Here is an 11,961-nt window from a genome sequence, read left to right on the forward strand (position 1 = left end):
TTTTGTGGTGTCAAAGCTTATATTCTTAGTCCATCTCATGCTTTGCAATCTCTTAACATTTTCTGTTTCCACATATTTCTCTAATGTTAACACTTTATGGATTTTTTTTATTGGATTTCCAACAATGACGCTATTCACAGCTGAAGTAGCAATGTTAGCATGACACCGAAACTTTTTTTTTTTTGAGGCAAACCTTTTAAAATAATAGAGCAATTTTGAATACAAAGTGTGTCCAAACCATGCCAAAGTCTGCAATCAGTATCCCAAGTATGGCAAAATAAATACATGCTCCTTACTGTATCACTGTATCACCCGTTCAAATGTAGCTGTAACCAATAACATTCCAGTAAGACAGTAACCAATCTTCAGAATCAATGCAAAAACTGTGACCTCCTGTTACTCATACCCACGTAAGTGACAAACTGCCCCATATCTTCCAACATTCACCGCATTCCTAAGGAACCAACACGCTACTTTCATGCTGCAATCCATTCATGCAAATCTCTTGAATCTAACACGTATTCTCCATTTGCATTGTATCACATCTTTCATGCTTTTTGTAGCGTTTAATATCCTCACCGCACCATCAAGCCCTATCCACCTTCAGATGACCTTATCTAAATTTGTGTATTCTCCCTAAAATTTGAATCTCATCTCACAACAACCCTTCCCTTAAGAAGACTTAAATCTGCTGCATTAAGAGTGACAAGTCTTGTAAGGTCTTTGTTTTTACACATTCACCCCTACCAATTTTATTTATTTGATTGTAATTGAGATTGTAATAGAGAAATTGGAAATGAAGAATGATTTGTATTGAAAAATAAAAATATAGTTAAAATACTTTGTGAGTCTCTACCATTTATATCTTAGAATTGCTAAAACTTGTGATATCAATGTTAATAAAATACTTTGTTTATCAAAAAATGCATTTAAAAGATTGATGATGACATTAATGAGAAATACAGTAGATTAGAAGATTGAGATATGTTGATCGAGTAACTCTTCCATCCAGTTTAAGTGTATGGGTCCTTACTTACCATATGTTTAAGGCATGATTGTATCCATGGATGTTTATTAATGTTAATTTAAAGAAAAATAGATTGAAAAAATTGATAATGACATTAATGAAAAATATGTAAAGAAAATAGAAAATTGGGATATACAAAAATCAGAGATACATATTTAGCTGCAAGTTCCTTGTTTTGACATTAATAGATAAGAACACGTGTATGTACAAAGTGAAACCTTGTTTTCTATTATTTTTTTAGTTTAATATTATTGTAAAGGTTTAAATACTTTTTTCGTTCAGAAAATTTTGGTGTTTTTTATATTTTTGTCTCTGTAATTTTTTTTATTTCAATTCTTGCAAAAAAATATTTATTTTACTTTTTCATTCTTACACCATTTTAGATAATACTTTAAACACACTAAAAGATGCTTTAAATAATACAATAAAGTGTTATCTAAAATGTTTTTCGTAATAACGAAAAATAAAATCAATATATTTTGTAAGGATTAAAATATAAAATATAAAATTATAAAACAAATATATTTTGTAAGGATTAAAATATAAAATATAAAATTATAAAGATGAAAATGAAAAAAAATACTAAATTATAAGTAAAAAAAAAGTATATAAACCTATTTTAAAATATTCTTGGGCCTTTCTTTTCCCTCATACGCATTTAGCTGGTAGTTTTTACGTTAGTTGAATGTGTTGGATTTCATTTGAACGGTATTATTCAGGAATTTATGCTAAAAACCATGGGATTACTTAATGCTCTATTTGACGTCATGGATAATTTGGAGAACGGAAATGGCATTTGAAAATGAAAAATTTTCCATTTTTTTCTTCTCCAACTTTACTTGACGTGAGATTATCATTTTTAGTCGATCTGTTTTAATAAAAAAAGAAAAAATGACAACCAAAAGTCGTTGCTAATAGTAAAAGGCTAACACAAATGGATACTTTAGCGCATAGCGACGGTCTCAAGATCATCACTAGTCGACATTAATATACTTCTATCAACCAAAAGAATTGACGCTTAATAACATTAAAATACTGTAAAATGCTAAAACATATCAACTTAGGACTAAACTAATGAATTTCAACATGTTAAATATTATTTATATAATTTCATTACTTTAAAAACCATTTTTAAAAAATAATACTTAAAGAACAAATTAATGTTTTATTCTTAAATTTTTAGTGATTTCAAAGAGAATGAAACACTCATTCATAAAAAAATAAAGAAATTTTATTTATATAACATTACGTATAACCAATTTTACAACAGAGAAAAAAAAGAGGAAAGAATAGAGAGAAAAATATGTGATACAATCGATGTATTAATAAAATTAATTAGAAAAATAGTTACTCATTTGTTTTTTTAGATGCATAGTCTTTATGTTTTAGTTCCTTATATATAACTAGTTGTTTTAGTATTCATTCATATACTTTTGTAACTTTTATTAGTTTTTAGAATAAATTAATAATTAAATTTTTGGCGATAAAAAAAATGTACATATTTTTTTAATTGGTTTTAGTTCATACAATTTTGGACAGCAGAAATTAAAATAGATTAAAAAAATACATAAAACAAATAAATTTTTGGTGTATGGATTAAAATATAAAGATTAGAAATGTAAACCTAAAAAAATTATTATATGAATGGGTAAATAGCGTAGTATTCCTAAACTATGTATTTGCTGACAATTTAATCCTTATATTATTTAAGTTAGCAATTTGATTCAGCAATGTTTATATGTTGAGACAAATTAGTTCATCCACTAAACATATTGAGAGTTAGTCCTTAAAATATGACCCCTAATGTTAAGGTAAACTGAGAAATTAGCCCACAACATATATGGCTTATAATAAACCGTTTAACTAATTTACTATAGCATATGTGCATTTGTAGACTAATTAAATTGGTAATTAAAAAAATGTAAGGACTAAGATGACCCTTAGTTTGAGTGTCTATTTTTTGGTTTTATTTTTTATTTTCATTTTTTGAAAATATTTTTTATATTTAAATTTTCAAGATTTAAAAAATATGTATCGAGAAAAAATAATATCCTAAGGCATTAATGCTATAGTTTACTTCTTCAGAAATGACGAAAATCATTTTTTATTTATTATTTTTAGTCTTTAGATATATTTTTGACAATAATTTTAAGAAATATATTTTAAAAATTTTAAGCAATTATATTTTAAGCAACACTCAAACCAGACGGGGCCTAAATTGTCAACCAATACATATTTCAGAGAAGAAATACTAAATAGATTATTTATCCTATATGAATTGTTACATGAATAATGCAACTAAAAAATTAACAGCAGATCCTGGACTCTTATGCCAACCTAATGAACCTATGCCAACCTCGGTTTACATACGTTGCTATCATTTCTCCATTGTGAATTTGGCCATGAGTTGACAAGGGCACCTTCATCGTCTCACTCAAAGCCCCCCGAACCAAAAAAGACTGTTAGTGTGTCGCTGTCACCTTAATCTTTCTCTCTCTCACTCTCAGCCCCCACAAACATCCTCTGCACCAATCACAACTCAACCCCTTTGACTCTCTCTCCTCTTCTCTGTTCCATAGATCGCTGTCTTTCAATCACTTCAAACACACACAGCTGACACATTTCTCTTCACTCATTGTACCACCCCTCTGCACTGCACGCACACAAAACTCACAGCCACCACTTCTTCCACTTCAATTCTTCATAAAAATCATTTTTTTAGCTTTTTGCTTTTTCTCAGTTGCCCCCCTCTTCCCTATTTTTAGTTCTATCAAAGATTCTAACACCAATAGTCCAATACATAGATATACATGTATTTTCTTTGCTCTTGAGAACTATCCCAATTATCGAGTGTTTCACCTCTCCAATATTTTGATTTAGCCTTTTCTTTTCTCTTTTGGTTGTCATGGTGGTTATTTCACCTCCTCTTAGATCTGAAGAGTTTCATAAGGGTTTTTGCTTTGCCCATCATTGATTCTCTTGAGTTTTGTAAAAGAAAGCCTCTTTTAGATTCCTTTGATCATAAGAAGCTCCTATCCTCTGCATTCCTCTCTGAGGGTATCTCTCTCTCTTTGAACTTAGAGAGAGAGAGAGAGTTGAATTTAGAAGTATCGTTTTTGCTATGTGCAATTGTTAGAGAGATCAATGAATAGGGGAATTGAAGTGCTCTCTCCAGCCTCCTATCTCCAAAACTCCAATTGGTTGTTCCAGGAAAGCAAGGAAGCAAGATGGACTGCAGAAGAGAACAAACTGTTTGAAAATGCCTTGGCTTACTATGATAAGGACACCCCAGATAGATGGATGAGGGTGGCAGCCATGATTCCAGGGAAAACTGTTGGTGATGTGATCAAACAGTACAGAGAGCTTGAGGAAGATGTGAGTGTCATTGAAGCAGGTTTGATCCCAGTTCCTGGCTATACTACTGCCAGTTCTTTCACATTGGAGTGGGTTAACAATCAAGGCTATGATGAGTTCAAGCAGTTCTGTAATGTTGGTGCGAAAAGGGGTGCATCCACGAGGCCAACTGAGCAGGAAAGGAAGAAAGGAGTGCCATGGACTGAAGAGGAGCACAGGTAATTTCCTTGCATATCATAACCTTTTTTTTTTGTCTGTGTGTTGTGCCTTCAGCACTGACCTCAATTTAGATCAATGTTCAATTTTATGGGTGATTTAATTAATGAAGAATCATTGGTTAGCTAGAATGTTTAAAAAATGTATATTTAAGACTTAAGAGGTTTCTTTATAATCAAGGATTCAAGGTTTTAAAAATGATATGTGACTGCAATTTTAACTGCAATATCAAGGTTTTTGAGGTATCTGCAACCGGAGTTACGAACGCATTTATCTGTAATTTCCTACTACATCAAGAATCGTTACAAAACTACAACCACGACGGTAACTGCAATTTAAAACCTTGTTTATAGGTTTTCTGCTTAGGATGGTTTATTTAGGTATTTGGGTGGCTGAGTGTTTAAAAATAAGGTTCTTCTTGATTAATATGTGATTTTGCCATGTCAAATGTTTTTCTTGCTGGTTCCATGCATTTGCATATTTGTCTCATGTTCAGGGTTTTTGGTCCTTGCCTATTTTAATGTCTTTGATTATTAAACAACCACAGGCAATTTCTGCTGGGTCTCAAGAAGTATGGTAAAGGGGATTGGAGAAACATCTCTAGGAACTTTGTGACCACAAGGACACCAACTCAGGTTGCAAGTCATGCTCAGAAGTACTTCATCAGGCAGCTTACAGGAGGGAAGGATAAGAGAAGATCCAGTATCCATGACATCACAATGGTTAATCTCCAAGAAACAAAATCTCCTTCATCAGACACTACCAAACCCTCTTCTCCACTTCAGAATCAGGCATTGTCTAGCATGGTTAAGGAGGAATATGAGTGGAAATTGCCATGTGAGGGCATGCCCATTGTTTTCAATTCCACAAGTGGAAACATGTTCATGTCAGCACCACTGCATGGCATTTCTTCATATGAATCTAGACCACAGGAGCAAAATTTACTTAGACATTCTCCATGGATGCCAGTTTTCACCTTGTGATGCTATTTTGCAAATGCAATTGATGCGACATCGGTGATCTATGCAAGTGGTGCAGGGATTAGAGTTTTGAAGGTACAAAAGTTTTAAACCTTTTTCCAGTGATGCTGGATTGCTTCATAGATGGTTTTGTGTGAATATGTTTAATTAGAATGTGTGTAGAGATTAGTTGGAATCCTGTTCCGACATTAAGATTCCGGGACTAGTGTGTCAGAGAAGTTGAGTTTGGTGATGTGTAATATGATTTTTCTGATTACATGTTTTGTAATTTGATTTTAGTTAGATGGAAGGTTTGTGTGAGCTAGCATCCGATGTTCATCTTCCTATATAGGCAGCCAGGAGTTATCTGCAGATCGCCCTGAGGAAGAGGAGCTATCTCTTGCCTTTTTAAAAGATGCTTCAAATAAATATATTCAGTTCCAAGTATACATAAAGAATTAAATAAAGGCATCAATCATGTTGATGTACTAGTGGTGTAATATAAAACAATTTGGACTGTTAATTTTTATAACCCTATATTAGGAGTGTATTTCAAGCCATAAAGTTATGATTATACCAGAAAGATTTTCCAAGTGTGGTGAGGAGTTGGACAGAGCTTTGGTCCTCATGTAAAAATGTGATCATAAAGCATTTGATATGAAACATAATGTCTTGGAAGCATTTGTTCCACAACATGGTGGACATTAAGATCCAAGCTGAAAGTCCACAATTCTTCAATGATTTATTGTTTTATGTGCTACCCTTAATTAAGTCCACTTACTTTTGATTATATAAATGTTCAGTTAGGTGACAATTGGTTATAGTTATCTTACGTGGAGAATTAATATTGATAGTGAAGATTGAATAACAATTCTAGTGGGTAGAATCATCAAAAGGAAGAATCATTCACTCACATGCTTTTTTAGGCAAGTGGAAGCAGTTGATTTGGGCACTAGATAAATGTGACACATAATGTACTTCGTTGCTTTACTTATTCCACAGAAGAAAAAGTTCGTTTAAAGTGATTTTGTATAATAGATAAATGTGTATTCATTTTAGAATTTAAATGGAATACATTGATGATATATTTTGTTGGGAAATATGGTTAGTTAATTTTAGCAGGCTTTTTCTTACAAATTAAGGGGTTTTTTTAATTTACAACATTCAAACTCATTTACTTATGAAATTCAAATGCAGTTTTAATTTTATTCAGACCAACAATATTTTGATATAAAAGTTTCTTTTATATTTTCATTTAATCATGTATTATTGTATATATATTTAGGATGATTATTTAATTAATTGACAATATAATCAAAATTAAACTCCATATTATATGTTCCTTGTTTAGTAAACATAGTGGTTTTAAAAGAATTTTATGCTGTTTCACTGTACTTCATTGGTAAAATAATAATTGAAATGAGTTGACTGAGATTGATTTCCAATATAGGCCTTGTATAAGAGTTAAGGGTCAAACCGACTTTGTTATGGAATCTTGACCGTAGATGAAAGCAAAGGCCACAAATTTGAGCCTCAAATGCTGCTTTCTGTTTACTTTTCACTTTGTTGTGTCCCCAAGCATCTAAGTTTTTTCTTTTTATTCTTTCTTGTCTCTTTGGGCATCGAGATTTTATTTAACTTTATAATCTTTAGTGCATGTCCCTATTTCGGCATTTCCTTTGGCACTTAACATTGACTAGTTTCCCAACATTAATCAATAGTTAATTCATTACTCAAGACACCATAGGATCATGCTGTTACTGAAATTCCAAATCCCAATCTCTTTATCTTGGAACCTTATGCCTTTCTGTACAATCTGTTGGATTCTGCTGATCAACCAGCGAGAAAGTGTGGGTTAGGAACGTCTCTGTATTTGTACTTTAGACCCGAATTATATGGTAAGATTTTATAGAAAGGAAGATTTAATTGTATTTTTTTGTCACTTTTATGTTTTTGCGAATTGTGTCACCAAACTTTAAAATGTGTACATTTGTTGGCTAACTTTGGAAATTTTGCATATTTTGACACTCAATTTCTTTTTTATTTTTTTAATTATATAAATTTAGATTAAAAAATAAACAAAACCAATTTTAAACCAACCAATAGGCCTATAAAGACAAAGTTCATAAGAGATTTGGATTGGGTGGGGTCAGTCTGCTTTTCACCATTTAGTCCGACTGGTAGGATAGGGTTAGCAGGTCAGTCCATTTGATAGCTCTAAGCTTCTTTGGATTGATCTTAAAATTGAGGGATTTTTTTTTCATCAACATTTACTATTGGTCGTGTTGGGTAATTAAAGTTCTCTCAAATAAAATTACACATCCAAAGATATTTCAATATCACATAAATGATTATAAGATTATAATTCACATTAAATTGTGTATCATTCTATAAACCCGGGTATTTAATCTAATAGTTACAATAAATTATAACACTCTCATACAAAGACATTTTTCTCTCAACAAAGTAGTTTTGTTTCACAATCTCTCTTCTCACACACACTCTCTTTACTTGTATCTTCTTTACTAATTCTCTTTATCTATTTATAGTAAAGATTACCATCACCTATAATAAATAAGTTCTGTTAAAAGTTGAAATAAAAATAACTATCAATCTATCCATTCAATCCATTCAAATAAGTTTCTTCTAATAAAATACAATCTTTCACTTTGCATTCAAACCACCTAAACCTTAGTAACAAAAATTTAATTTTTACTATGCATTAAATGTATCTTATCTTTTATCTTGAAATTCTATAGGTCAAACATTGTCTTTGCTTGAGATCTTGTATCCTGACACAAACCTTAGGATTAACATATATAATACACATGGAACACACATTAGCTACTCCTTTAACTCCATTTAACTATGATAAGGGTTTCATGCAATTGGTGTATGTGACACCCTCTACCCCTCACATATATATTAATAAAGGAATAAAAATTCAAATATTAATTAAAAATATTTTTAAAACATTTTTAAATACAAGTCTTTCAAAGGGGTAAAAGGCTCACATTCACTTTCTTATACATCATATTCAAACTTGTCCAAATAAATAATAAAGTCATCTCGACTCAAACAAGGTCGTCTAAGCTTCATACAAAATTAATATAAAACTTATATCCTAATGTCACATCCTATCAGAGCGTTGTGTTCCCGTGTCCTCTAGTATGAGGTTCTTCATAGTCATCCACCTATTCATCTGCTCCCCCGAACACAAAGTTCAAGATCATCACAGGATCCAAACACAAACAACAAACCGGGAGTGAGTTATCACATTTCTAACTACTAGAGAGAAACAAGACAACATATAGTAGCCAAATAAAATTTACTTAGCATATCTCACATTATGTCATCACTTTGTCATTCAAAATTTATTTTTCAATCATCAATCACACCTTTCAATCATCAATCACAATACACAATAATCACACACTCCGATCAAGACATAATAACACATCAATTTCATAATAAACAATTAGCAAGCGTATGCAACAGTTATGCTAAGACTCAAGCCTATATGCAATGTGGTACCATGTCAGTGAAAAACCTCGTTGGGCGCCTAGGAGTACATGACAAGACAAACCACACACTAGCAAGTCAAGTCACTCTCACTAGGTAATATCATAGGAAGACCAGTCAGGGTCACAGTGTTTTGCGAGAATGCTCCAATCATATGCGATCAACATAGGCTTAAAGGAGCATTCAAACCGTGTGACCCCCAAGGCCTACACTCCGAAGAGTCCGTCAGGGCCTCTCCCTCCTGATTCAGGTCTAACCCAGAAAATATTTTAGCATACAGACTCTATCTATGAACTGTACAAAACACACGACTCCTCAATTGTTCTCAAAATAATTTTAACTCGTTGCCCTTTAAGGGTCTTATCATTAACTTGTCACCCTTAAAGGGACTTAACATTAACTCGTCGCCCAAAAAGGGACTTAGCATCAACTCGTCGCCCTAAAAGGGACTTAGCATTAACTCGTCGCCCTAAAAGGGACTTAACATTAACTCATCGCCCTTAAAGGAACTTATGGTCGTGTGATTGTACAATTCATAGTTCACAACTCAATGCACACAATACCTCAATGCACATATATATCTCAATCATATACATACTCAATTTATCACATACACTTAATCTCAATCACAATCGTATAATCTCAATTTAACATGTTATCACACCTCATGAATCATATACACTTTACCTATGAACTATGCAATACACACATTTACTCAATTGTTTTCAAAGTCATTTTAACCTGTCGGGTTCCCATAGTGGATCCCATCACAATACCCATCACCCTTAAAGGGTCTTATAATTGTGTGATTACACAGTTTATAGCTCACAACTCAATACACACACATCAATATACATTTATTTCACCATTTATCATAGGTTCAATTTATCACATACTCGTAATTTGAATCATCATTTCATAATCTCAATATAATAATTTATACAAAAGGTTTGTCACAACATGGGCAATAAAACCCTTCAAATAATTTCACACAATTATATCAAAATCATGGGTCAAAACGCAAAAACATCAAGGGCACTCAAGTTTATTAATTAATTCTCATCAGAACATCAATTGGTATGTAGAGCACAACAATATTGTATTTATAATCATAAAGGAAAATTATAATTCAATAAACATCTCAAAATAAACACAAATTTAGTTCTCTAAGGATTCCTACACATGTTCTCACTAACCCCAATTGTGAATAACTCATCCCTTACCTCTAAGCGGACTCACGTGTCTTCCGAAAGCGACAGCGACATCTCTAGCGGTTTCCTGAGATTTCTTCAGTTTTTCCTCTGACTGCTCTGATAGAGTTCCCAAACATCAGAGACGAAGAAGAGATTGAAGCCTCCACTTGTACTGTCTTCATGAGATTCCTTTTTCTCCCTCCACAAATATTATCTCGCAAATCCCAACGGTGAAAGTGTGTGCAATTGAATTCCGAACAACATATCCAAATTTCATGAAAATCCAACGGTTAACGAAATCGGTATCATAGTTTTACTGAGACCATTCTGGATTTCTGCGGGAAAAGAGAAAGCTACGGTGCGAAGGGTATTTCTCTCAGCTCAAACAGGATATCAAAATTCCCAACGGTGAGAATGCTCAAAATTTGGTTGCAAAAGTGATGCTCAAATTTCACAACGATCCAACGGTGAATGATTTTGAGATCATCGTTTTTCGGAGATAGGTTTGGTAGGTTGCGGGAAAAAGAGAGGATTTTGAGAGGAGAAGGGGAAAGAAGAGGCATCGTCAGTGTGAAAACTGACCTTAAGCTATTTATAACTAGACTTAATCTATTTATTTATTTATTATTTTATAAAAACAAACTTTATTTTATTCTCTATCAAACAAATAAATAAAATATCTTTTTTATTTTTTCTCAAATCATTATTTTTATTAATAATTATATCTCCTTATTTATTTATTTATAAAATCTCATCATTTTTTTAAAACTCTATGTATTTATAAATAACAATCTTTTATAATCTAGTTTACGAAAAATGGAATGTTACAGTGTAACCAACAGTCTTATCATCAAACCTGTCACCAAAGATGTAGCCAATTAAGGTAAACAAAGTTGGGATTATACTGTGGTGAAGGTGACAATGGTCATGTACTTGGTGGTGCAATCATAAGTGAAGGCGATGCATGGGGGTGGGGAACTAAGAATGTCTTGATTGTTGTAGTAAAACAACTAGAAATATCATATGTCAAAGGCAAAGAAAAAGATGCATGGGGAACTTAGGAAGATTTCTAGGTCTTTTACACAATGGTATTTATGTGAAAGTTTTCATGAGAGAGAAGAAGCAAGAGGGGGAGAGGGGAGAGGAGAGAGACAACAACATAGATACAAAATTACAATCACCAAATAATTTTATGTTATTTTAGTTCCCTAAATGAGTTACTGAATTAACCACATTGGTCTCTAAAAATGAAGTGTTATAGTTAATGGCTAACATTGTCAAAAACATATATGCAATCTTCATTTTGGTCTTTAACATTTTAGTCTCCCAACTTAGTTATTTAATTATTAGTCACTCTAATATATGAAAATGAAGTATTACAGTTACCGACTACCATTGTCAAAACACACAAATCTTTCTTTTGGCCTCTACTAATATGTCTATGATTCAATGCCACATCATAGCACTCATGGTTGCTAAAGTAAAAAATAACTAGAGCCGTCAAAGGTGGGTCGGGCTCAATTTTTTTTAAAAAAATTAGTACCGTCAAATTTTCAGCCCAGCCCACTTAGCCCATGGGTTAGGTGGGATCAACCTGTGGGTTGGTGGGTCGGTCCGTCAACCCACCATATTTAAATAATATTTTATTTTATTTTATTATTATTATTATTATTATAAATTTATAATTATT

The 11,961-nt window shown here is 32.3% G+C and overlaps 1 protein-coding gene across 3 annotated transcripts; it reads left to right on the forward strand.

The window, feature by feature from the left end:
* Window positions 1–3,395: 3,395 nt before the first annotated feature.
* On the forward strand, window positions 3,396–6,323 carry LOC100806787 (transcription factor DIVARICATA). 3 transcript variants are annotated; one of them, XR_001386346.3, is made up of 3 exons: window positions 3,396–4,599; window positions 5,145–5,652; window positions 5,861–6,323. XR_001386346.3 is itself a non-coding variant. In XM_014771286.3 (2 exons), the coding sequence occupies exons 1-2, from the start codon at window positions 4,172–4,174 to the stop codon at window positions 5,578–5,580; spliced, it is 864 nt and encodes a 287-aa protein (XP_014626772.1). In that variant the 5' UTR covers window positions 3,396–4,171; the 3' UTR covers window positions 5,581–6,323. The 3 variants fall into 3 exon arrangements, 1 of the variants encoding a protein (XP_014626772.1); XR_001386345.3 differs by having other exon boundaries at window positions 3,423–4,599; window positions 5,857–6,323; XM_014771286.3 differs by having other exon boundaries at window positions 5,145–6,323.
* Window positions 6,324–11,961: the final 5,638 nt, after the last annotated feature.

The sequence above is a fragment of the Glycine max genome, chromosome 18 (assembly GCF_000004515.6).
Source record: "Glycine max cultivar Williams 82 chromosome 18, Glycine_max_v4.0, whole genome shotgun sequence".
Classification (NCBI taxonomy): Eukaryota; Viridiplantae; Streptophyta; class Magnoliopsida; order Fabales; family Fabaceae; genus Glycine; species Glycine max.

Coding starts and splice junctions, on each gene's coding strand:
- LOC100806787 (XM_014771286.3), top strand. CDS start 4,172: ATGAATAGGGGAATTGAAGTGCTCTCTCCAGCCTCCTATCTCCAAAAC. Junction 4,600..5,144: donor TGGACTGAAGAGGAGCACAG/GTAATTTCCTTG, acceptor AAACAACCACAG/GCAATTTCTGCTGGGTCTCA.